Source organism: Heloderma suspectum, chromosome 11 (genome assembly GCF_057233095.1).
Source record: "Heloderma suspectum isolate Gila_16-S chromosome 11, 16-S_ref, whole genome shotgun sequence".
Classification (NCBI taxonomy): domain Eukaryota; kingdom Metazoa; phylum Chordata; class Lepidosauria; order Squamata; family Helodermatidae; genus Heloderma; species Heloderma suspectum.
Window position 1 is genome coordinate 24,482,046 of NC_139468.1, and position 25,728 is coordinate 24,507,773.

A 25,728-nucleotide genomic window follows, 5' to 3' on the forward strand; every position below is an offset into this window, starting at 1 on the left:
ATACAGCAAGAATGACAATGAAAGAGGGCAGCGAAAGGTAGGGATGTACGAAAGTCACTTACCTTTACGCATGGGTGATTCGCGGTGGGGGGGAGGCGCTTTGCTTCTCCCCCCGAAGTTCAGGCGAGGGGGGGAAGGCGTCCCGCCTCGCCCGGCCAAAATTCAGGCCGGGGAGAAGCGCCCCGTCTCCCCGGCCGCGAAAGAAAAAGTAAACAAACAAACAAAACAAACCCCCCGTGATAGGCTACGTAACGATTAACGTAGCCTATCATGGCTAGATTTCCAAAGTCAGCCATGATAGGCTATGTTAATCGTCACGTAGCCTATCACGGGTGACTTTGGGGGAAAAAAAAAAGTGCGTACACAAATGGCGGTGGCCCATGGGCGCCGCCATTTGCGTTCCTTATTTTGGCACGTCTAGTCTACGTAAAGATTTACGTAGACTATGGCGAAAATAAGGGAACGCTATTTGCGTTCTTTAAATCTTTAGTAAAGTAAATCTTTACATAGACTAGACGTGCCAAAATAAGGAACGCCAATGGCGGTGCCCATAGGCCGCCACCATTTGTGTACGTGTTTTTTTTTTTCCCCCCAAAGTCACCCGTGATAGGCTACATGACGATTTACGTAGCCTATCATGGCTGACTTTGGAAATCTAGCCGTGATAGGCTACGTAAATCGTCACGTAGCCTATCACGGGTGTTTTGTTTTTTGTTTTTACTTTTTTATTTTGTTATAGCGGTGGCGGCAGCCGGTCGGGAGACCAGCCCCCGCCCCCGACGAAACACCGCCGGGACCCGCCGCCGGGAGGGACATTCGCTGAAGGTAAGTCCCATCCCGGGGGGGGGGGCGGGGGGGCCGGCGGAGAATTTCCCCAACACTTTCGGGGGGCCGAATGCCTCGGCACTCGGCCTCCTGAAGATTCATGGAGAAATTCTCTGCCATCCCTAGCAAAAGGTCAGGGAAAGCCCGTGTGAACAAATATGTTTTCAACAGGGTTTGAAACTTACCACAGTTTCTTCCTCTTGAACCCGTATGGCGCAGTGTTTCAAAGGGTGGGCGCCACCCCCGAGAAGGCCCGCTCACGTTACTGTCACCTGGTGACGTTCTGTTGGTCATGGGATGACCAGCAAGGCCTCCGCAGATCTCAGGGGTCAGTTGGATGTGTATAGGAGAAGGCAGTCTGCTAGTTATCCTGGTCCCGAGTTATTTAGGGCTTCATGTGTTAACAACAGAACCTTGAACATGGCTTGGTAGCTAATAGGTAGTTATTCTTTGTGTTAGATGTGGTTGCAGTGTTGTAACTAGTAATTTTGAAGCCTGGACCAGGGTCCCAATTTCCTAAGCACCACTCCCTGCTCTCTAAACTGGCACTGGGGTGTGCTGTGAATGGCAGTGGGACTTTACAGATAATGCTACCCATATTCAAAGTTTCACAACTCAGGGAGACTGCTTTCCTTCAGCAGCTGTTGTCAGGGCTGGTCCTTTGAAGGAGCCTTTGGCCGAGTGTCCTTTGGGGGCAGCAGCACTTCTCCAGTCAGTGCCAGGCAGCCTGGAGCTGCTGTTTCAATTTCCCACCATGCCTCTCATGTAGCATTGCTGCAGTGGACTGTGGGAAATTAGAAAGGCAGGCAGCTCCCAGAACTAGCCATTCGGTGCAGGGGCACCCCAGGGCATCTATGAGCACAGTTGTGGGGCCCTGCAAGGTGCCGGGGCCCTGTCAATGGCCCAAAGATGCTGCATGCTGGCGCCAGACATGGCTGTTGTGCAAAATCTCTCTCTCCCCAACCAGCGGTATTGAATTGCTGAATTTGCTGTACTGTGTTAGGCTCAGATATGGGGTCTGTCAGAAGCTGTAATGGGGCAGCTTTGCACACTGTTGTTCTTTTTAGTTACTTCAAGTATCTATTTCCCCTTTCCAAAAAAGCTCAAGGGAGCTCAGGGCATAAAAAACAAATTGCGTAACAAAACTGGTGAGAACTACTGGACACACAGAGATCTGGTTTTTCACCTGCTATCTTCCAACGTTCGCAATTATCCCATATCAAAAGGGAAAGATGATGCCATCTGCAGTGGCTGGTATATGATATTACGTTACCTTTACCCAGTTTTGCAGGCAGGGCAGGTTCCCACTATTGTTGTAAGGAAGACTCCGTTGCGTTATTCTGTCACGCTCTCTGGCATGGCTAAGCGACGGTGGAATTGCGAGGATCACAGTTAGCGTGTGCAAAAGCATCGAAGCCTTTACTCTCTGGAATGTGTAAACTGCAATAAAACTACACATTTTGCAGTAAGTTTAGCCAAGTTCTGAGTTAAGAAAAGTTGAATTCTGAGACCAATAGCAAACTTATATGTTCACTACAATTTATTCCATGCTTCCCCAACCTGGTGCCCTCCAGATGTTTTAGACTTCAACTCCCATTGGCCATGCTGGCTGGGGCTGATGGGAGTTGTAGTCCAAACCGTCATCTTGGGGGAGGGGGACCGCCAGGGTGGGGAACACTGGTTTATTCTGCTTCCTTGGATCGTGCAGAAGGGCAAATCTTAGTTAGCCATGCTTCTTAAAATGTCTGGCATTTTCCACATTTTGAGCATATTTTTGCAGCCATGTTGGCAGAGAGATGCATTTCTTTTTAACAGAATAAAAGCCGATATGCTCAGGAAGCACCTTTTCTTCCTTTTCTGGTTTAAGTCCTCTCTATTTACTTGAGCGATTTCGGTTATCAGCCTTTAGCTGATTTACATCCCAATTTATGAGTGTAATACTTGGAACTAAGACTCACCACTTGGTGGGTCTTACACCCACATAAATGTCCATAGGATTACAGCCTTAGGCTGCAGTCTTGTGTATGCATACTTGGGAGTAAATTCCATTGTACTTGGGGCCGAACTAGATATGATGTTAAATGCATCTTTGCATTTAATGTGCAGATTTTTAAAAAAATGAAAATATATGTGTTATATGTGGGGCTGCCTTTGTAAACTGTCTGGAAACGTCAGCTGGGTCAAAATAAGGCAGCAAGATTGTTAACGGGGACTGGCCAATGTGATCATATTATGCCCATACTTTTCCATCTGCACTGGCTGCCAGTCCATTTCTGGGTCCAATTCAAAGTGCTGGTATTAATATTGAAAGCCTAAACGGTTTGTGGCCAGGTTACCTGAAGGATCATCTCCTCCCATATGTACCTGCCCAGGCCCTAAGATTGTCTTCAGCTGTCCTTGTGGAGCTCCCACCATAGGAAGTGAGGTGGGTGGCTACTAAGAAGCCTTTTCTGTTGTAGCACCCCAGTTACGGAATGCGCTTCCCAGAGGGGCTTGCGTGGCACCTGTGATGTGCTCTTTTTGATGCCAGGTGAAGACCTTATTTTCCCGGCACTGTAGTCTTTCAGTTTCTGTTGTTTTAGATGTATTACTGTATTTTAAACCTTTGCATTGCTGCTATGTTTTATTTTGGCTTTTATTTTCATTTTATACTTTAGTTTTAAACTTTTATATTGTATCTTTATGGTTTTAATTGTGAACTGCCCAGAGAGCTTCGGCTATTGTGCAGTATAGAATGGTAATAAAAATAGATAGATAGACAGACAGACAGAATTATGTTAATTATATCATACTATACCCCTTTGGGGTTGTCCCTTTATTCTCCAAAAGTGCTGTATTGCAATTGACAGGAAATATTGTAGACCGTTTCCCCACCGCCTCAATCTGCTTTTTAAAAAATCATCCTGATTTTATGTTTGAATGGCAGCTTGAAGTTATAGAGAGGAACTTGTTTTATTATATTACTTTAGAAATGCTGCCACCTAGTGACAGAAGTATTTCCACAGAATGCTAGTACGTGGCTTATTAAGAAATAAAAAAAAAGATTTGTGGATTCATCTGATAAGATACAGCCTAGCCTGGGAGCTCCTATCTTTCCACTGAAAGGAAGATAAGCTGTCATTTTATATGGAGTCTGATCACTGGTCCAACTAGTTTAGTACTGTTGACACTGTCTGGCAACGGCTCTTCAGGATTTCAGGAAAGATTCTTTTCCAGCCCAGCTTGGAGATGCTGGGTATTGAATCTGGGACCTTCTGCATGCAAAGCATCTGCTCTCCCACTGAGCTTCGGCCCCTCCCCAAAGTGATCTGGTAGACACCTGTATAATGTTCAGGTAATGCTCTGGGTGACATCACCTTGCCGACAAAGGTCCGTCTAATCAAAGCTATGGTTTTCCCAGTAGTAACGTATGGCTGTGAGAGCTGGACTATAAGGAAGGCTGAGCGCCGAAGAACTGATGCTTTCGAACTGTGGTGCTGGAGAAGACTCTTGCGAGTCCCCTGGACTGCAAGGAGGTCAAATCAGTCCATCCTAAAGGAAATCAACCCTGACTGCTTACTGGAAGGACAGATACTGAAGCTGAAGCTCAAATATTTTGGCCACCTAATGTGAAGAGAAAACCCACTGGAAAAGGCCCTGATGCTGGGAAAGATTGAAGGCAAAAGGAGAAGGGGACGGCAGAGGATGAGATGGCTAGATAGCATCACCGATGCAATGAATATGAACTTGAGCACACTCCGGGAGAGAGGGGAGGACAGGAAGGCCTGGCGTGCTATGGTCCATGGGGTCACAAAGAGTCGGACACGACTGAATGACTGAACAACAATGCTCTGGGTAGCTCCTCACAAGTATAAAATCTACCCTTGAGGGTATTTTTGAGAGCAAGTATAGTGGCTAAGTGAACCAGAAAAATCTTGCTTCAAATCTTGCCTCTGCTTTGAATTCTCTAGCTGGCTGTGGGTTACAAGCTATTTCCCAGCCTTAGCCTCAGGTCTGTAAAATGGGGATAATACAGGCCTACCTTATAGGGCTCTTGTAAAGATTATATGAATAATGTGTCAGAGGTGCTTTGAACCCTTTAAAAAAGATCTGTGTAAATGCTTACTACTGTTGCTATTGTTAATAAATAGCTTAGATGTGTGCACTGGAAATTTCTCTCACCTTTCACATTTAGGCATCAATCCTGTAACTGCATCGGTTACAAACACAATAGGTAAAGCAACAAGAATAGTACTTTATTAGAGATAAAGTACTTCATTAATATTATTAAAGAAAACGTCCTTTAATGTTGCTCTCAGAAGGGCTATTTTGCTATTTAAGGTGCTATTTCATCTCTCTCTCATTCATATATATATATATATATATATATATATATATATATAATTTTTTTTTAAAGTAAACAAATAATGGGAGGAAATCAGTAACAAAAACCTTCCCTCCCTGACCCATGGGAAGAGAAAATTGGCAGTGGGGCAATAGACAGAGACTATTCATGGAGTGAATCAGAGGCTATTTATCACCAATTTCCCAACCCGGATCCACAGGAAGCTGGACTAAACCTGCAAAGAGGAAAAGTTTTATTTAAAACAGGGGTGTCAAACCTCTTTCTGCCCAAGGACCAAATTCAATTTCAGAGAAGCCCTTGGGGGCTGCATTCCAGTGGTGGGTGGGGCTGAAGGCAATAGGGGTGGAGCTAAAATTCCAACATATTTTAGCTTAAACCTCTTACTGCCAATTACAAAGCCTGAGGAGAGGCATTTCAACCTTTTAAAATGGGGGAAAACATGCAAAAACTGGGAAACCACCAAACAGTGGTTGGTTAGGGGAAAGCAGGTGGGGCCAAGGGGCCTGGCCATCTGGGAAAACCCAGGGGACCAGATCTGGCCCCCAGACCTGGGGTTCTGCACCACTGTATTAAAGGCACAGGACCCCTAAAATTGTTAATAGTGCTTTGCCTGTCTCTCTCTCTCTCTCTCTCTCTCTCACACACACACACACACGGCTATTTTGTGTAATTATTCTATCATTGTCTTCCGCAAGCTCTTTTTTGTTTTAGATTACTGGTAACATCATGCAAAATCCATTAAATAAGTTCCCTCTGTTTCCTCCTTTTAGGTAGAGCAAGTGAGCCAGTTGCTAGTCTTGGTAGAAGCTGCACTCGTGTATCACAAGCAGTCCACAGACATTTTAGAGGACCTGCAGAGCAAGCTACAAAACAGGTAAGAATCATTCCAGATTGGTTTCGATTTTTGAGCCACTTCCTGCTTCCAAGCAGGAAGGCTTTGAGAAACACCGACTCCTGTTATGCTGCTCTAGTGGGTGGAACCCAGTTGATAAACTTTTGGATGTACCCATTTGTCCTTGGGAGATAGCATCCATCCATCCATTCCATAGGGCTGGTCCTACCATGAGGTACAATGACATTGTTGCCTCGGGCAGCTGATTTTGGCTGTCACAAAAGGGCAGCAAAGTGTTAGCTATTTAATTTGTTATTATTGTAATCTGACTGCTCCCCCTTCACCACCACCACTCCAGGAACTTGTTTCTGGACAAATGCCACTTCTGAAGTACCATTTAGCTACCAGGCCTGTTGTTTGGGGATTATTTCTGTGCGCAATACATAGAGGAATGACTAGGTAGTGGCCCCCGTTTTGTGGAACGGCCCACTGGAGGAGGTTCGGCACTCCTGTTGCTCACTATGCTTCACTGGAAAGTGATGTTTTAACCCCACCTCACCCCAACACACACACACACACACACACACACACACGTCTTTTAAAAGGTGTTTCCAGGCTCGTGTGATTTGGTGTCTTTTAATCTGGGCTGTTGATAATTAACAGTTTTTATTGAAGTTCTGTGTTAGCTTGGATATGTTACTTAGATTGATTTTATATCTTAGAAAAAACAGAAGTCACCTGTGAGCATTTGATAGAAAGGAAATGGATAAATACAGTAAATAAGTAATATTTCAAACAGTAATCCCCCACACGCCTTTTTTTAAACCCTGTGTTAATGTGAATGAGCCGGTGGGTTAGTTCACATGACTCAATCATTTCTGCTTGGCTCCTCCTGCCGGTGGGAGGGGCTAAACAAACCAGGGACACTTGGTTAATTTTATGTCCAAACCTGTAACTCTGGCTTGTCTCTCTTCCAACCAGCCAGAGTTGGAACCCAGGGCAGTCAGTACAAGTTGGACTTGCAACAAAATGTTACAGTATATTCTGACAGCACTGTTTGCGTTTTAAGGTTCCAGCCAGCCAGCGAGTTGTGTCTACCTCCTGGAAAGTATATACGCTTAGCGGCTTAAGCAAGCCAGTTCATGCCCTCCCATTTTGCTTTTTCAACTCTTACTTAGCATTACATGGCTCCTGAAAGACCACTGAGCATGCTCACATCTGTGCAGTCTGCAGGTTTTGTGTTGTGAGGAAGGGCTGTGGCTCAGTGCTAGAGCACCTGCTTTGCATGCAGAAGGTCCCAGGTTCCATCCCCGGCATCTCCACGTTGGGCTAGGAAAGAATCCTGCCTGAAACTCTGGAGAGCCGCTGCCGGTCAGTGCCAACAATACTGGGCTAGGTGGTCCAGTGGCCTGACTCTGTATAAGGTAGCTTTCTGTGTTCCTGTGTGTGCGCGCGCATGTGCTTGCGTGCATGCATTTAGAGGGGTGCCCTTCCTCTTTTGGGCGGTACATCTGTGAACCTTGGGAACATGCTGATAGAGGACTTTGGTTACTGGGTAGTATAGAAATGTAATAAATAAATAAATCCCTCTTGATCCCCACGGGCCTGACTTTGATTCCAGTCCTGTTGGCACGGGGGGCTCCGAGTTCAGTGTTGTAGTCAGTAATTTGTTTCATTATTTGTAAGCCTCCAGTCTTCAGAGTTCCTCTGGGTTGTGGAGAGGGCTGGGGAATCATAGTTTAAACCTCCGTGGTTTCAAACATTTGTCAGTGTGTAGAAATTCTAAGGCTTTTTGCCGCTTCCAGGATGGCAGCGTTTGACCCTTCACCTTTCCTGTTTCAGGATAAACCTAGCATCGAGTCGCCCTAGACTTGAATTCAAGCCAAAGCCGGTACTAAGGGCACCTCTCGAAATAAGCAACGGTCAGCAGCACAATGGAATTTCATTCAGCCCGTCGATAAAATCATCAGGTGCGCATATGATTCTGAAATCGGCATCTTCCCAAAGCTCAGTTCAGGGCATGTGTGTGATTCCGTAGCAGATTGGAATAGGTAGCCCCGTGGAGATGTCTCCTTGCCTTCATCCTGGGTTAAGATGTACATATCCGTCATTCCTGTCCGTTCACTCCTCACAGAGACATGGGGTGGCCACTTAACGATCACCAAAGGAGAGGACCAAAGGTGGCACTCATTTGCATAATATTGGCATACGCTAAGGTGTGTGTGCGCACAAATACAGGAGTAATTATTATAATTTAAATAGATATGCAGAGCATCTTGCCATCATCCGGAAGACTGTGACTTCTGTGCCTGCCTGTTCGGTTTGCTGTTCAGATGTTAAATATGGATGGGAAACAGTTCTTGGGACTCTTTATCTTTAAACTAGAAATGTACAGGGCAGCCCTTCAAATAGAGGACTGTAAAAGAGGATGCTATGTAGGGTGGACTGATGTAAATGTTACCTCTACTAAGCTCTCTCTTTGCTCGCTTACTGGTCATGTGTAAACATGCCCTTCATTATCATGGGCCAAGCTCCTTGTTTGCTGGGGTGGGTGGGGATGGCACTAAAAATGTCCTCATTGCATTTCCAAGTACTTTCTCGGCGGGCCCTATATAGGCAATGAACTTGGATGCTTTTGAAAGGGGATTAGAAAAATCCGTGGAGGAGAAGGCTATCAATAGGTACTAATCCTGATTGGTATATGCTACTTCAAGTATCAGTGGCAGTATCCTGGGGGACATAAGTGGGAGAATACTATTTCACTTCGGTCCTGCTTATGGGCTTCCCAGAGGCATCTGGTTGGCCAGTGTGGGAGACAGATTGCTGGACTAGGTGGGCTTTGGGTCTGATCCAGCAAGGATCCTATCTTCTCAGCACAAGGTAGAGAAATGGACATAGAAAGCTGCCTTATACTGAGTTGGACCGTCAGTCTGTCTAGCCTAGTTTGATTTCATCTACTGTGTTCTGGCAATGGCTCTCTAGGGCCTCAGGTAGAGGCGGTTCCCATCACCAGCTACCTGAAATCGTTTTAACCGCAGATAACGGGGACTGAACCTGGGACCTTCGCTACTACTCATGGTGGCTATATGTTGCTTCCAGTATTAGAGGCACTATGCCTCAATACCCGTTGCTGAGGAAGATGAACGGGAGAATGCTATTGCGCTCCTGTCCTGCTTGTGGGCTTCCCAGAGGTATCACACAGCGCATAATTAGCTATGGAACTCACTTCCACAAGACGTCGTGATGGCCGTGAATTTGGATTGCTTTAAAAGGGGATTGGACAAATTCCTGGAGGAGAAGGCTATCAGTGGCTGCTAGTCCTGATGGCTCTATGCTACCGCCAGTATCAGAGGCAATATGCCTATGTACACCAGTTGCTGGGGAACATGGGTGGGAGGGTGCTGTTGCACCTATGTCCTGCTTGTGGGATTCCTGTGGGCAGCTGGTTAGCCACTGTGTGAACAGAATGCTGGACTAGATGGACCCTTGGTCTGATCCAGCAGGGCTCTCCTTAACCATTGTGCACCTTATGTGTGGTTATCCTCGTGAGCTGGCAGGATGAGAGAGATGATGGAGCTTCCCCAGGGTCCGTTAGCCATCTGTATCAGTGAAGGAACTGGAGAACGTACGTGTTCACCATCCCTTGCAGCAAACCTACACCCCTCCATTCTGGGGGTTAGCCTGCTGTTGGCTTTGGGTTGGGGCTAGTGCAAACAACCAACTGAGTGGTTTTAATTGGACTTCCAAGAATCTGGAAAGGTCTAGCAATATTTATTATTAACATTTATATACACCACCTTTTCTGCTGAAAAGCCATCAAGGTGCTGTACAACAATTTAAAACAATAATACCTTAAAATAGGAAAAGAACATTAAAATCTAAACCAACATTTAACATTTACTAAAAAAATTGGTACAGTTCCAAATACAGTGTAAATAAATAGGGAGAAGAAAATCTATGGAGCTGGGCAGGTAGAAGGTTAAGTTTATCCCCTCTGTGTTTCCCTAAAAACTCTTGCCAAGCCAACATTTGCCCATCAACATTTCCCTTGGGAGAATGGATGTATCTCACTGCTGGGAAAAATCTGGTTTGTGTTGCTGTTGCTTCATTAATGAAATGTCACATTCCCTGTTGTTTTTAACTTAAAATGGTTTAGGCTGCGATTGAACTGAGGTATTATGGGCTTGTTAAGGGACAACAAGCAGCTTTTATAGACCACTGGTTTCAAAAAGAGGGTTGTAGCCCATCCACAAGATCATTCCACAAAGAAATGGGGGCTCTAGTCAGACTCTTTTGGAGGCTAACTCACCAGACTTCTGATGGTAGATTTAAGCTGGAGTTGTTTTTTCACACTTATACCCTAAGGGCACAATCCTATGCATGTTCAGACAGAAAAAAGTCCTAGAGCCCTCAATATGGCGGGCTCAGGGATGCTGGGAGTTGTAGGACATTTTTCTGTCTGAACATGCATAGGATTGTCCCCTAAAAGGTTAACTTTGGGCATTTCTACATGACGCTTTCATCTTGCACCTTTACCAGGCTTCTACTTCTGGATTCTTTGCAGGATTAAGACTGGCTCCTTTACACATGCTTTTTTCCAGGGGCTTTCTCTCTGCCTTTCTATATGTTTCATTATAGAGCCACTAGATGGCACTGTGGTATAACGAAATCGCACAGTTACACTAGAACTTTAAAACGTGATACCAGGCTCCCCTCATTTAGAAAAAAAACTGTGATAATGGGTGGAAAGCACAGGAGAGGCCTGGAAGAGGATGACATCATGTAAAGCAGGGGTCCCCAACCCCCGGGCTGCAGACTGGTACTGGTCCGTGGCCTGTTAGCCACTGGGCTGCAGGGGTGCGTGAAACCCCTCACCTTGGGTCCGTGGGGGGTCCGCGGGGGGGAGGCAATCCATCCCTCCCCCGGAATCCTCGCCAGCCCCGGCCAGCTCTGCTCTGTGGTGATTCCGTGGAGCTGCCAGCCAGCTCTGGCCGCTGGCAGACTTCCGACTGCTGGGACGCAAATGGTGTCCGCATGTGTCCCTGTTCTACAAGTAATAGGCTACGATTACTGCAAAGAATGCGGACGCCATTTGCATCCTAGTGGCTGGAAGTCTACCAGCGGAACCCCCCCCCCCCCCCAGTCCATGGAAAAATTGGACCGGTCCCTGGTACCACAAAGGTTGGGGACTGCTGGTGTAAAGGATCTGCAAACTACCATAAGTGAGGAATCACAAGCACATAATAGAAGCCTGGTAAAGAAAGGCTCTTTTAGAAGGTATAACAACCGCCTGCTTCAACAGAGCCCCCATTGCTTTGTGCTTCTATGTGACTCAGTAATCTAGGCATGCATTCTGATTAGAAAACCAAGAGCAGCAACTCTTGCAGAGATACAAAGGGCAGCCTCCTCTGAGATAAGAAAATTCTGCTGCATCTCTCTAACGGGAGTGATGAAGTAATTCAGCCAAAGCCAATGAAGAGGTGCAGCAGAAAGGCAGGCCCCTACAAGAAAGGCTGTTTGAAAGGAGGCAAGCAAAGAACTGTGAATCATGCAGAGGCAGCAGGCATCTCCTCAATGCTTTGGCATAACAGGAGGCTCTCATTAATTTCTCACAGCACACTGGTATTTTTTAATAAAATTGGGTTGCCTTGTTTTCTCAGCTGTTAAAGGAATTTGTTGTGAAGGACATGGAGCACAAATCATGAAAAGGGTAGGTGAAAAATCTAATAACTCTCTTGTGTGACTCTGGGCAGGTTCTTCGTTGCACATGGACCAACCTTGCTGCCAAGCGTTGTATGACTTTGAGCCAGAAAACGAAGGTGAGCTTGGCTTTAAGGAAGGGGACATCATCACTTTGACCAACCAGATTGACGAGAACTGGTACGAAGGCATGTTAAATGGTGAATCGGGCTTCTTCCCCATCAATTATGTCGAGGTCATGGTGCCGTTGCCTCAGTGAGCATGTCGTGATGTTCATGCTACAGATGCAATTTTGGGGCCAGAGCTGTGTCTTCTTGGCCCAAAGTGGTCTTTCATTTGTATGCTGCTCCGACAGCCTTGCTTCTTTAGACCGACTTACTGACTTTTTTGTATGTGTCTTTTAAAAATGTATTTATTTTGTATCCATGTAGTTTGTACATATATACATATATATTATATACGAAGTCCTTCCCTTTTGTTAAGTGAAAATACAAAAAAAATGGCCTGGCCTAGTTCTTTGCTTTGTGCCTTGAAGATCTCTATGTGAGGTGTTTACTGATAGCGCAATTGTTGTGCCCAAAGTGCATTTATTTGGTCCTATGATATCAGAAAGTCCTTCACCTGCAGTTCATTTTGCTCATGTGCACAATTTTTTTATGCTACTGTGGGTAAAGCTAATTGTCAATGAGCCACCTTTGTTACGTTTCACTTAACTGTGAAAAGCTAATCTTTGTTGCACACTGTACCCTGACAAAGAGCAGAGTGGTGGCCTCTTAAAAGATGTTCCTGTACTAAGTCAATGTTGCAGTCAAACTCCTCTTCTTCACTGACCAAATGTAATAAACAGTGTTGTGGGAAACATGCCTTCTCTGCGTCTTGTAACTCATGACTGTTGCTAGCTTCAAAGAATTAAGTTAGGGCGCAATCCTATTGAGATCGTCGGAAGCCTCTGAAGTTGGAGGCTGCTGAGTATCCAATGCAGGGTGGCCATAGCACAGATATGATCCTCACCTCTGTGCTCTGGCCACCCTGCATTTTTGGCTAGATGGCAGATTTTGACTGTCTAGCTTTGGGGAAAGGAAGGGACGGAGGCTGCGCGTCCCATAGGAAGCTGCGTAACATGCCTTCCGCGGCCACCTCCCCACCCCCTTTTCCCTGTCTCCATGCTCTGTTTCCAGACGTGGAGTTGTAGCTGGTGCAGAGAGAACCACGCTGGCTACAAGGGGGAGGGGGAGCGTGGTTTCTGGGAACCACGTTTGGAGCCCTGGCTCTCACCTCGGTTCCCAGAAACTGAAACATCCTATGGCCTTCCAGACAATGTCTAGTGGCCATAGGATTGCTCCGTAAATAGCCAGATTTCAATGTTGTTTGGTGCTTCAGTTGTCGAGGCAGGTATTTGTGCTGTTGTGAGAAAGTTAAGAGCGGCCCTAAGTGGATTTTCAACTTTAACTCATGCCAGCTCAATAGCAACTGCTTTATTTGTCAAACTGCTGAAGGAAAAAATATACATCTTGAGGTGAATAAGGACAATCCATAGGACGCTTACACTGCTGTTAAACTAAATGTCTTGAAGAAGCAATGACAATGCACAGCTTTTGTAAACTTCCCTCCTGTTTCAAAGTATATTATATTCATGCTTGTGTCTACTCATTGACATGGATGTTATTTTTTATCTCCTGTAAGGTGCACTTCTATGCATAATTCCACAAAAAAAGGACCTAAATTCCCAGCATACCCCAGCCAGCCATGCTGGCTGGGGCATGCTGGGAATTGTAGGAGCTTTTTTCTGTCTAAACATGCACAGGATTGCAGCCTTAGTTTGTCTTACAGTGTAGAACATACCAAGTTCTCAACCCATAGGTTTTTATACATGCATCCCTCCCACTCTAACTTATGGAACAGGCCAGCAGTATAAGACAGCCAAAGAATCACCTTTGTTGTAAAAACGTCACCTTCTGGAAAGCAGGTAGAAAAACCTGTGTGTGTGTGCAGACAGACTATGGAAGCTACTGTGATATTTTCTTACAGGCTGATCTTTGCTTCCCCCCTGACACAGAACTGGCTCGGGATGCAACCTAGATCCAGCCCACTCTCTATTCAGGCACATGGCATCTTACTCGGTAAATGTTTGACTTTTAATAATAAGGCTCCAATTAATCTTTTAAAAAGCTGAACATAGTTGAGTGAGTATGAGTGTTTTGTGACTGCCACAACTGCCCAGCTGGCTTCATATATATATAATAAAAAAGGAATGAGTGGAATGTGGAACTACAGCAGGCTCACTGCTCAAGGTCTATGCAGCTGTACATAGCCTAGAATAGCTCATTTCTTTTTGCAGGCTACCACTGCCTAATATATAGACAGGTTTATAAACGCTGGGGACTAGTAACTTTAAACTGACCTATTCGAAAGGCTAGAATAGACTATGAAAACTCATACTATATACACACACTTCCGAGATGATAAAGGCAGAGTGGAATTGTGTGGCTTGGGGGAAAAAACAGAGCCAACCCCATAAAGCACAGGATTAGCTTTTGACCTAATGTCATGGCAATGGGCAATTTCACAATGGATGGGAATTCAGATATAATGGTTGCATGTAGAAACCCATTTTGCAATATCCTCTACAAGCAGCAGCAGTTTACAATACCAAGAGATTTTGTGGTGGTACTCACAGCAGCTTCTCAAAGACCAGCATCCTACACTGTCCCTGTGCTAGTGGAACGGACCACTAGTGCAACTTGTGGATCTTGAAATAACCAGGAGCTTTCAGAAGGGAAAACTGCTGATCTGCCCCATTCTGAAAATGAGCATTGCTGCTTATTTCTGTGCTTACTTTAGGAACTGCTAGTTCCAGCTGTGCTATCAGTCTGTTCTGCTAGCACAACAGAACTAGCAGAGGCACAGTGGCAGTATAGGATACTGCCCTTAAATCGATTGCTCTTTATGATCTGAGAGCATTTGAATACTTGTCTTTGCAAAAGCCACTTTGCTACTGAGGAACCACAGCTGGATGCTTCTCAAATTTGCTATTGGGAGCACCTACTAGAACCAAATTTAGTACACAGATGAGGCTCAAACCATACAGAATTCTTTCTTCTCCCAAAATTCATGGTAAGGGGTACATTTTTTGATGTACTGCAATTTTGCTCCTACTTTGGATAAGTTTCTGATTACTCTTTTTTTTAGGAAGTCTTCAGTTCAAGAATGGAGCACAGCACTACTCTGAAGGGTGACTTGTTCAGTTTAAACACTATGTTTATTTAAAACTCTTTCAGATATGCTCAATTGCCTTGCTGGTGCTATCTAATCAAGCATCTTATTTCCAAGTGTTGCCTGCCAGATGCTTCTGCAAGTTCACAAGCATGGAAAATAGCCCTTCCCTGTTTTCCCTAGGCATCCGGTTATATGGAGGTCCTCAACCTTTTTAGGTTAGTGGGCACATCTGGAATTTTGAGAGAGTTGTAGGTGCTCTCACAAAAGGGCTACCACGGGGGACTCTCCCATTTGTAAAATTTATGAAGCGATCAGGTTAGTTGACAAGCTTGGTTTCCTTCCTATGTTACAAGAGACACTTCTGTTAAAAGTTAAAGTTAAATCTGGGGTGTTTTGTTAAAACACCCCAGATCTTCAAGAGAAAGAAATATGCAATTAAAAATACCTTTTGTTAAAAGTTATTCTGTCATTCATAAAATGGCTGCTATGGTGGGCATGGCTGGTCACAAAACACGTATTTCCCAGAAGGCAAACTGCTAAGTCTAAAAGAAAAGTAACTTGCCTGAGAACCTAGATACAAGAGGCAGAGGTGGGGGCTGAGCTCCAAAACACAAAACTGTTCTTTTGAACCCAAACTAAAGATGGCACTGAAGAGCAACACTTCGCTTTGCAGCATGCCAGCCTCTTATTTTTTTAAAAAAACTTGTTTCAAGAAACTTTACAATAAAATAAAAATCAGGAGGGTCAGGGAGCCTAGCTCCACCAGGAGAAGTGTCTGCAGGCACCATGTTGGAGACCCTGGGTGAACTACATCTGTGTACGGATGTTCCATTTAACGGTAACAAGCAACAGATGGCTTTGGAAAAAGGAGATTTCTAGACTAGGGACCATCATGCCACACAAGCTACTGTGGAAAGCCACACAAGTCCTGTTTAGATGAAGGTCAATGCACTTTTATTATTAAGAAATCTTGTTCCGCAAAAGGGGAAGGGAGGTCTACAATTTGCTTTAAATACAGTAATAACTTGTTAGGAAGTCTGATCCAACTCCTTTGGTTGCTTCATTGGTTTGAAATAAAAACACTGTTACACCAAAAACCAAAGGAGCTGGTTTTGAACACCATGAAGAGTTATTAACTGTACGAGAGGAGATACCTTTAATAGAAAGCAAGTGATTCAACAGATTTTTGTTTCCTTTTTAAATTCACACGAGACTAGAAATGGGCATATTCCCACCTAAGTGTGAGGAAGTGCCACAATGAAATACTTAAGTCTGCTAAAATATCAAGAGGCCAAGCCTGATATTAATAATTTAGCGTTAACAATTTAAAATGTCTGGGGCTAAAGAAATCCGATTGAAATAAACCCTTGCAGAAAAAATAAGTTTCATTAAAACAACCTGTCCTACCACTGAGGCTTGTTGCAAGAGGTACAATTTTTTTTGATCGTTAACAAATGCAAGAGCCCTAACTAAATCCTGAGCTTCAAAATGCAACACCCTCTCTGCTCCCACCCAGATATGGTATTGAGAGGGCTGTAGAGAAGAAGTGCAGGCATCAAGACCAACACCGTGGCATTTCCCTATTCCCAATTCTGCATCCTACTGAAGAGCTTCCTGCTGGGTTCAGATGACAGATGGAGTGAAAAAAGAGTTCAAAGTCCTCACCTCTTCTCCCTCTTGAGTGACCAGCTCTGGCCCAAGATCTATCTATACAGGTGGCTACCATACGTCAGACTACCAGAATGTGACACTGCAGCCATATCTCAAAGAAGAAGAGAAGACAGCATTACATTGCTGCTAGATGTTAAATGGAGCTAAACTGCTCCTCCTTAATTAGGCATACATATTGGGATGCTTCCCAAGCTACCAAGGAGGACTAAAGTCTTCTGCACTATGCCAAAAGAATAAGATAAAGCTGTTTTGCAAGTTTGTGGATGTGGGTGAGGGGGAGTGCCTTGGTCAGTAGAGAAAGAGAGCTCTACTGACTCACTCTTTGGCATAGGCCATTTTAGGTGCTATTAGAATCAGATCTAAAAGCCTCTGAATTAAGTGGAGTCTTGCTGTTCAGTTCAGCAGTACTGTGCATTTTACCACTACATTATGTTGACAAGATATGGCTCTCCTTGTTTTTCCAGGCAGGATTAAAAAGTCTCCTAAAGCCATTTGAGAAACTGCTTCAAGATAGTAAATGTTCAAAAGACATGACCTGCCATCCTTTCATATCTTAACTCTATGTATGCTCGTGCACAGAGTCCTTTGCAATTTGCCTTTCAGAGGTGCGTTATATTCCACTTTGAACAGCTCTGCTCAAGGCAAGACCCAGCGCACCAGAGGACAACTTCCACCATCCTGGGGGTCTATTTCCAAGGAGGTCCAATATGGCTTTCCTGCCAAAAGCTTACATGTTCCAAAGGACTTCATGGCTGGTCACGGCGCACCATTTTGAAGAAGCTTCCGCAGACAGTCGGCATCCTCTCTCGGCTACATTATAGGACAGCTGCGGCTTTCGTTTTTCTGCAGAGAAAAATGAATAGGTTAGATCCAGCTTGTCTGAGAAGACGTGCAATGGGAGGAAAGCTTTCCACGTCAAATTGGCCTGCCAAGGAATTTTGCACTTTGCAAAGGATTTTAGGACACAAGGACTGTGAAGACCATAGGCCAAACCTACTGGGCCAGGGATGATAGCGGCTGGGGACAATGGGAGCTATATTCTAACATCTGTGGACTCCTGGTTGGGAGAGGCTGTCCTGCACAGAGCAGATGCACCTTTGAATGTGCTCAACATTTCTTTGCAGCTGTCAATGGCAGGGAAAGATGATGATCACAGAGGACAACCTCTCCGTCTGGGGCTTGCCCATAATTCATGATATTCACTGGAGAACCCCTTAACAGTAAACCTGTAATCTTTAATTGGTTAAATGAATACAGATTTTAAAATAGACTAAAAAAGGCATCCACAATGAATTGGGCAACCCTTTAAAAAAAGAAGAAACCCTTGCAAATCGCAGGCACCATTTTAGAAGAGGGAGTGCTCCCTCACACAGTAAGGAATACCTCTTCTAAGACAGAGCCTCTACAACACACCCAAACACCATCCATCCATTTTTTAATTTAATTTAATTTTTTTTCATTACATTTCTATGCTGCCCAATAGCTGAAGCTCTCTGGGCAGTTCACAAAAATTAAAACCAAAAAGCACACAGTAAAACAATATAAAAGCTAAAAAGATGTATGCTTTTCTTGTTCAAAACGTTTGTTTTAGTAGCATGCAAATCTATGCAGATCTAATAAAAAATTTGATCAATCAATGATTTCTTTAATCAGGTGATAGGCCTACTATTCTATATGAAGGACCCCCGACTTCCTAGGAATACAGTTTGAAAACCATCTACCATTTCAATTTCATTTTACTTCTGAATGGCGGAGACTCATTTTACTATGGAAATGTCCAATCTACATGTCTGAAAAGAAACACCAACTTTAACTCATGAGCAGTGCCTTGCTAAGCTGGGTTTACAATGCAGCTAGGCTAGAGTCAATAGGGATAGATAAAGGAAGTACTTTTTCACACACCGCACAGTTAGAGAATGGAATTCACTTCCATAAGATATAGTGATGGCCACCACTTTGGATGGCTTTAAAAGGGAACTGGACATATTCATGGAGGATAAAGTTATCAATGGCTACTAATCCTGATGGCCATATGCTACCTCCCGTAACAGAGGCAGTGTGCCCGTGTACACCAGTTGCTGGGCAACATGGGTGGAAGGGTGCTGTTGCACTCATGTCTTGCTTGTGGGTTTCCTACAGGCAGCTGGTTGGCCACTGTGTAAACAGAATGTGGGACTAGATGGACCTTGGTCTGATCCAGCACAGCTGTTCTTATGAGGGTCATTCAGTTCTCACCACATTTTGTTTACAAGATTCATGAGACTACCTAACATCATCTCTTCCCCTCAAATCTTCTTTTGGTCTGGCATGTCACAGATAAAAACACCACAGTAAAATATGGCTAGGCTTTGAATAGCACTCAACCTCAACTGGCTTTTTTGGGGGGAAAGATGTTCTACCCAGCCAGATATGGATGCAAATATTTGGCATTTCTCTCTTTCAACATCTGGGAGTTCAGTTAAGACACCGACCTGACTATGAAGCTCCATTTCTTCTTCCTCAGCAGTGTCTTCCATTTCTCCATCGCCTTCTCCTCTATCCACATATGTGATCTTTCCTTCTGCAGTTTCCTGCAAGTAGAAGTACCCCACAAGGGAAACAGGGCAGAAGATGTAAACTGAAGAACATGAAGTAGTAGTAAGGATGGGGTTAGTTTGGCACTTACTTCACCATCAGCGTTGAGGAGTGCAATGATAATGTTATCCCCAGCTCCCCACGACTTCTGGGATTCCCAGACAAGAACACCAGAAACTGTGCCTGAACCTTCTCTTGCACCCCAGATCTTCAAGAGAAAGAAATATGCGATTTAAAATAACTCGGAGTATTTTAAAAGGGCAAAAAACACCTTTACGCAAGTAAATGCGCAGTGGGCCCCCGCCCTTCAAGCAAAAGGTATGCTGCAACAACCACCCTAGGACAAAAAGCTCCTAACTTCTCTACAAATGTGACTGTGTAAGTGGTGTCATGGGATGAACAACCTGAAACAAAATGTAATTGTGTCAAGAGAAGGAATGTGGCCTTCACAACATTTTGTATTTTAATGTTCTAACTTCTGTAAACGGCCCAGAGAGCTTCAACTATGGGGCACTATAGAAATAACAACAACAACAACAACAATATAATGACACCAAGGGCTGATGTGGCTTTCTGACAATGCAGACATCAGCAGAAGCATAACCACACCAGCAAATATGTGCAAACTGAATTGTGCATTGATGTGCAACCAATCCACGGATCTATGCTAGTGCAGAGACACACTTTAAGACTTGATCAACGTAGCAAGATTGTTTTCAAGAGATTGAAGCAACAGCATTTGGTATGAAGTGCGGGAGACCCTTGCAATAGGAATTCACATTACCCACGAGGTAGCAGAAAATATCAATACTGACCACAGTCCAAGGGAAATTAGTACATGCGGCTGATGCACATCTGGTCCCAATGAACTTGATAAAGGAATCATGGTGGTGATAGGGATACATATCCCCATGCAGGGCTACTTCCTGAATGCAACCAGAGCTGTATCAGGACAAAGGAATTGGGGAGCAGGGGGGAACACCCCAGTCTCATGGTTAGCACGGTCCACCTTAAGTGAATCAACAGGAATTAAAAATATATGACCAAATTCTCAACATAAATGTTTACTCCTAAATTGGTCTTAAGTTAGTAACCCAGGTGGGTTTTTTCTAGGAATTTAATTCTGGTGCCAAAGAAGTAGGAGTTATATCATCCAATACTGACACCCCAAAATTTAAGACTGGCACCAGGCCATTTAAAAGGGTTTTGCAATGATTACCTGAACTGATTATTCCCTTTCTCCTTTGCTGACCCCTTATGTCTGGAACTGCCTACCAGAACATCTCCTTGAGGCCACCTCCCTTGCTCCTTTAAATTCCCTCCTCAAAACTCATGCTTTGCATGTAGCCTTTGTAATCCCCTTGGGGCAGGGATCTGTCAGTCCCGTTCTTTGTAAAGTGCCATGAACAACGATGGTGCTATACAAGATTGTTTTAAGCAAATCCAACACATTCTAGGGTAGATGGGTATTTCTTTGCTCTGAGTTACTTCTACCAGTTGCAGATCATTTAGGGCTTTCATCAGTAGCATACTTATGGTTCTTGTAATGGGAAGCAAAGACAGACACTGACAGTTCTATTTTTAAAGGGAGGAGGTTTTTCACTCACTGTAACTACTTGACCAGCCTGAAGAATAAACCGAGCAGGAAACTGGTACATTATGTCAGATTCATTTCTGTGCTGCCTTCTTACTGTCCATCCACTTAGTGACTGATCCTACAACCAAAGCAGTTGTTAGAATACCCAGTGATTTTAGACCAATACTTTTGACTCTTCTGCCAATGAACCCCAGCATGTTACAAAATGTTCTGGAACATGTTTTAGGATTCATGTGCAGATACTGGCCAGGCCTCGTGGGCCTTACCTTTGTCCCATATGCACTGTGTGTGCAACCTAAAACACAATCAGTACTCTCCTGTGAATGCACACTGCAGGTGAAGATCAGTCATGGACAACAAGCTGTCTTTCGGGAGAAGCTTATCCATCACCATTACCCATCTTCTCATACAGGAACCCCAGATGCTGTAAAGTAGTGTTAAGGGGGGAGAAGCAGCAAGCAGAATGCTCATCCCTTCCTCTGCAGCTCTCCTCATTCCCTGGTGAAATTCCAGACCCATGTTCCCATCACAAATACCAGTCTAAAACCTCAAGGAGGTAGGGAAAGAGAACAGAAGTGACTAGAGAATTGCAGGAGGAAAAGAACAGGAGGAGTGGAGGGAGGAAAGTCAAGCAACCTGTCCATCACTTCTCCCTCTGCAAAGTCACCCACTCCCAATGCTGGTTTGCAGAGGGAAATCGTCATCCAAGCTTTTGGAAATGTGAATTTGCCAGTAACACTAAAAAGAGCTGTGCATTAGTCCAAAATTAAGCATTTTAAAAATACCTTATCGGAATTGTTCTTAATTTTGATGAATTTCCCGCCTGGGTCAATATCTTCTATGGAGACATTTCCTGAAGATGAAGCTCGTTGGACCACTTTGAAACACGTGCTGTGGGCCTGCTTTTTTCCAAATGCCCGTTTCCTTTTCTTTCCTTGCAGGAAGAGACGTTGGCCCTGAGTGATGGTTGTCTGCATTCCACCACTTTCCGGGGTGGGTCTGGACAGTTTTAATCTACAGAACAAGTCACCTTCCAAATTAGGCGGTCAATTCTACATGCTGGCAAAACTCTTTCTCAGCTTTTGCTATCAGCCTTTTGCTGCGATGAACACTGCATGGCATGAAGTTGTGTACTTCAGGATTTGAGGTGGTTGCCAAGAATGAAACTACACATTAAGCTCAGCACAGGGCTGCCATGAAAAGTGGCATCCCTTTGTCAAGCTCTCCACTGTAAGGTGTAGGAATACTTACCTGTGTTGTGGTATCACATTGGCAAATTGTGCATTTCCTGCCACCCCACATGATTCATTGCCAATATTTTGGGGAATGGGATGGCGGGTGGGTGGATGGGTGCATAGAACACAGGTAAATGACAGTTTCATGAGACTGCTATGGGAGAGCTCAAGGCAGGAATGTTGTTTTTGGTAGCAGCCCGATTGTCAGGTATGGATCGTCCTTTCCCTTCGCAATCAACACCACAATAGACAAAGCTTCAGGCTAATTATGACTTTATTTTGCTAGAGCCTAGTCTCTCTACAAATGCACATTCAAGGAAAACTCTCAGGATGCCCCCAGGCTCTAAACAACTAATCAACAATCTCTAAGCAGAGGAGACGAACCAGAGGGAGAGAATGTTGCCAGCAGTTTGGGGTATGAACCTCCTGGCCAAGCTAGCTTTGCAGTAATGCCCCTCCCTTAGGGAGCCTCCCTCCTACGTTGGCTTCCAAGACTGGCTATCCGGGCAGAATGTCTGAGCCCTGCCCATAACTCTTCCCACTTTGCTTTACGTTGTGCCCTAGCATCTCTCAAGTCACGCCCCTCTTCCTCCTCCTTGGAAACCTGCATTCTCATGCAGGGAGGGGGCAGGGACTCAGCCTGGGCCATCTGTTGGTCAAGGTCTTGGGAGGACCCTTACTAGGGAGGGTCCCTCCCCCAGCTGGATCACTACGGAGGGTGCCTCCCCCGGCCTCTAATCTAGCTGCTGCTTCAACTCTGATTCAGAATCAGCCTGGGCCATCTGTTGGTCAAGGTCTTGGGAGGACCCTTACTAGGGAGGGTCCCTCCCCCAGCTGGATCACTAGGGAGGGTGCCTCCCCCGGCCTCTGATCTAGCTGCTGCTTCAACTCTGATTCAGAATCAGAGCTATCAGACATCTCAAGGTGCTTGTCTCATCCCTGATACCCATGATGCCAAGTGTAAGACACAGCTCTGCCCTAAGACGACTTCATCAGTTTTGTACTAGAGCAGGGGTGGGGAACCACAGGCTCAGGGGCCAAATCAGGCCCAAGGTTCTGTGTAGAGCAGCATCCCCTGCCCCCCCTTTCCTCCCCACCAATCATTTGGTGGTTTCCCAGCTTTTGTACAGTTTTCCCCATCCTAAAAGGTTGAGATGCCTCTCCTAGGGCTTTAGGGCTTAGTTACAGGCAGAAACCTTTTGCCCCCCGCCCCCCGGTCCTGTCCCCTTTGCCTTCAGCCCTACCCACCACTGGAATGTGGCCCCCTGGGAGCTTCTCAAAAATTGAATTCGACTCTCAGGTTGAATGAGGTTTCCCACCTCTGCGGTAGAGGAAAGTTTCAGCTTTCACCTATCCTCCTAGCACAGTTTGGTGTATGGCCAGATGGCAGCTTGCATCTTTAAGGCTCAATTCCACAGATTTGTCAGTCAGTTGCATTTGTATCTTGCCCTTCCTCTAAGCTCAATAGTTTTGCTTTTACTTTAGGCCCTAAAGTTTAGGGAGACTCACCGAGACAATGTTCGGAGAACTTTTAGTCTAGCTGGGGCTAGATGGGGTGCTGGGGAACAAAGGGGGTGTTTTGCCTGTTAGCTGGTTTGTTTTGACATGGTGTGCATTCTGCCTGATGTGTGTGTGTTTGTGTTTCTCTCTGAGCATTACTAGTTTGCCTTCTGTGTAATGGATATTTTGTTGTGCTTTGTGGAGGCAAATATATGATCGTGTGTTTGGTGCTCAGACCCCACCTTTGTCTTGTACTCTGTTTCTTGGCCATATTACTTCTCCCTGAGCCTCATCAGTTTGCCTTCTGTGAAATGGGTGCTGGGGCAGAAAACTGTGGGGTTTGTATTTTGGAGCTCAGACCCCATCTCTGCCTCGTTGTTACGAACTTGGGGATGTTACTTTTCTTTTAGTATTGCCAGTTTGCCTTGGGGAAATGGGTGTTGTGTGACCAGCCATGCCTACCATGGCACTTATTTTGTGAATGGCCAAGCCCGCCCATGGCAGCCATTTTGGGAGAGCATCCACGACACTCTCTCAAAATTCCAAACGTGCCCAATGACCTAAAAAGTTGGAGGTTATACAACTAACAGCCACTGTGGGCTTCCCCAAAACCTCCCCTTCTTATGCATCACAGTTGCTTTCAGCCAGGTGAACTGATGCAGAAAGAACTCTTTAGCTCCCTCCTCCCCAGTGCGAACACCAACAGTCTTTGAAGAGCCCTCCTTTATTGTGTACATCAGCCTCTCATTCCCATTTTGGCTTGCGCATTAAAGGTTGTTGCAGAATCCTCTATCGTATAGAATGGGCAGCTGCAATGAACAATAAAGGCTGCTCAAAAGCTTCTATTGCTGTTCGCACCAGGCAGGACAGAGTTAAACAGTCTCTGCTAACGGAAGCATCAGTAGGTGGACCGAGTGTTGGTGGCTCTTCAGCTCTTGCTCAATTCCAAATACTCCCCATTTTAAAGGCAGCTGAATGGGTATGTTTCCAAACTTACCGCTCCTCCTCTCCTTCCAGCATTGCCCGATAGGCATTGATCTCAAGATCCAGAGCCAACTTCACATCCAGTAGATGCTCATACTCTTCCAGCTGAGCCTGCATCTGCTGTTGCATTTTCCCCATCTCCCTGTCCTTTTCAGCGACGCGTCTCTTTGATGAGTCGCGTTCGTAGTCAATTGCCTCCTGCAGCTCCCCAATCCTGGCCTCCAATGCTCTTATCCTGGCTTCCAATGCACCATTCTTGGATTTCACAGAAATATTTTCATATTAGGCATATCAGTTTGAAGAACGAAATGAAGAACAGTCAAATTAGCACATGCCTATTTTATAAGCCACTAGAAAACGGACCTGGTTTTGCATGGGTTGGAATAGCGAAGCCTTCAAGCAAACAGACACAGCTGTCAGACTTTGACACAGTGTGCCCGCCCCATCTGAGTGAAGCCATGCCCACTGGCAACCATAGTGCACCCCTATAGCCCCAAATGGGTCTGCCTAGTCCATTCCCTGGGGTGGTGGCCTGCCTCACAGCAGCAGGGAGCAGGCGGGTATATAACTCCCTTCCTCAGCCTACTAATTTCCCCTAGCTTCAAACTGTATGGACTGCAAAGCTGGTCAGGGAGGTCTCCCCCTAGCGGCTGAAGATGTTAGTGCAGGCTTCAACCACCTGGACACATTTAAATTAATTTTTAAAATTAATGCATTTTAAAAATGAAATAATCCCAAGGTGCACACCACTATGCCCCCTTAGTACGCATGCCACGTTTCAAGTGTCCAGATTTCACAGTCTTGGTGCCATGGGACTGATGGACAGACAGATACACATCCTCTTTTATTATTGGAGAAGATTAAGAGGAGTCTGGTCCCTCTCAAGTATGCTTAGTTATACCTGGTTTTTGGTACATGTTTACCTGTGACATCAGAGTATCAACCCTCAGTTTTGTTTCTGTGAGTTCCTCCAGAGTAGAATTAGCAAAATCACTATTCTTCGCAGCAGAAAGCTGGACGTTTTCAATCTATGAAAATAGCACTGGTCAATAAAGCTAACTAGTATCATGCACTTTAATTTGAACATGTTCCTGTGCACAAACATGAATAATGGCTCAATCTAGCACATAAAGCTGTGCAGTCATTCTTGCCAATTCAGAGTAGCCAGTATGTTTCCTATAGCAACGTTTGTAGGTGAGTGCGTCTGTTTGTCAACTTACTCAATCTGAACTACCCCATTGGCATGGGC

The 25,728-nt window shown here is 45.0% G+C and overlaps 2 protein-coding genes across 7 annotated transcripts in view; one reads left to right on the plus strand and one right to left on the minus strand.

Moving 5' to 3' along the window:
• SH3GL3 (SH3 domain containing GRB2 like 3, endophilin A3) overlaps positions 1-12,566 on the plus strand; it is a 48,653-nt gene extending 36,087 nt beyond the window's left edge. For all 5 annotated transcript variants that reach the window (XM_084817228.1, XM_084817231.1, XM_084817229.1 and 2 more), the window contains 3 exons: positions 5,941-6,044; positions 7,845-7,972; positions 11,756-12,566. In XM_084817228.1, coding sequence (XP_084673354.1) covers positions 5,941-6,044; positions 7,845-7,972; positions 11,756-11,961 — 438 coding nt within the window. In that variant the 3' untranslated portion in view covers positions 11,962-12,566. The remainder of the gene's footprint in view (positions 1-5,940; positions 6,045-7,844; positions 7,973-11,755) is intronic.
• Positions 12,567-13,164: 598 nt separating this feature from the next.
• Positions 13,165-25,728, minus strand: part of LOC146337165 (lamin-B3-like) — a 29,414-nt gene continuing 16,850 nt past the window's right edge. Inside the window, exons 5-11 of one of the 2 annotated variants that reach the window (XM_084817224.1) lie at positions 25,403-25,507; positions 24,493-24,734; positions 21,546-21,774; positions 20,771-20,878; positions 19,255-19,371; positions 19,061-19,159; positions 13,165-17,432 (exon numbers count right to left, since the gene is read on the minus strand). In XM_084817224.1, coding sequence (XP_084673350.1) covers positions 17,400-17,432; positions 19,061-19,159; positions 19,255-19,371; positions 20,771-20,878; positions 21,546-21,774; positions 24,493-24,734; positions 25,403-25,507 — 933 coding nt within the window. In that variant the 3' untranslated portion in view covers positions 13,165-17,399. The remainder of the gene's footprint in view (positions 17,433-19,060; positions 19,160-19,254; positions 19,372-20,770; positions 20,879-21,545; positions 21,775-24,492; positions 24,735-25,402; positions 25,508-25,728) is intronic. The other variant, XM_084817225.1, reaches the window with a different exon arrangement.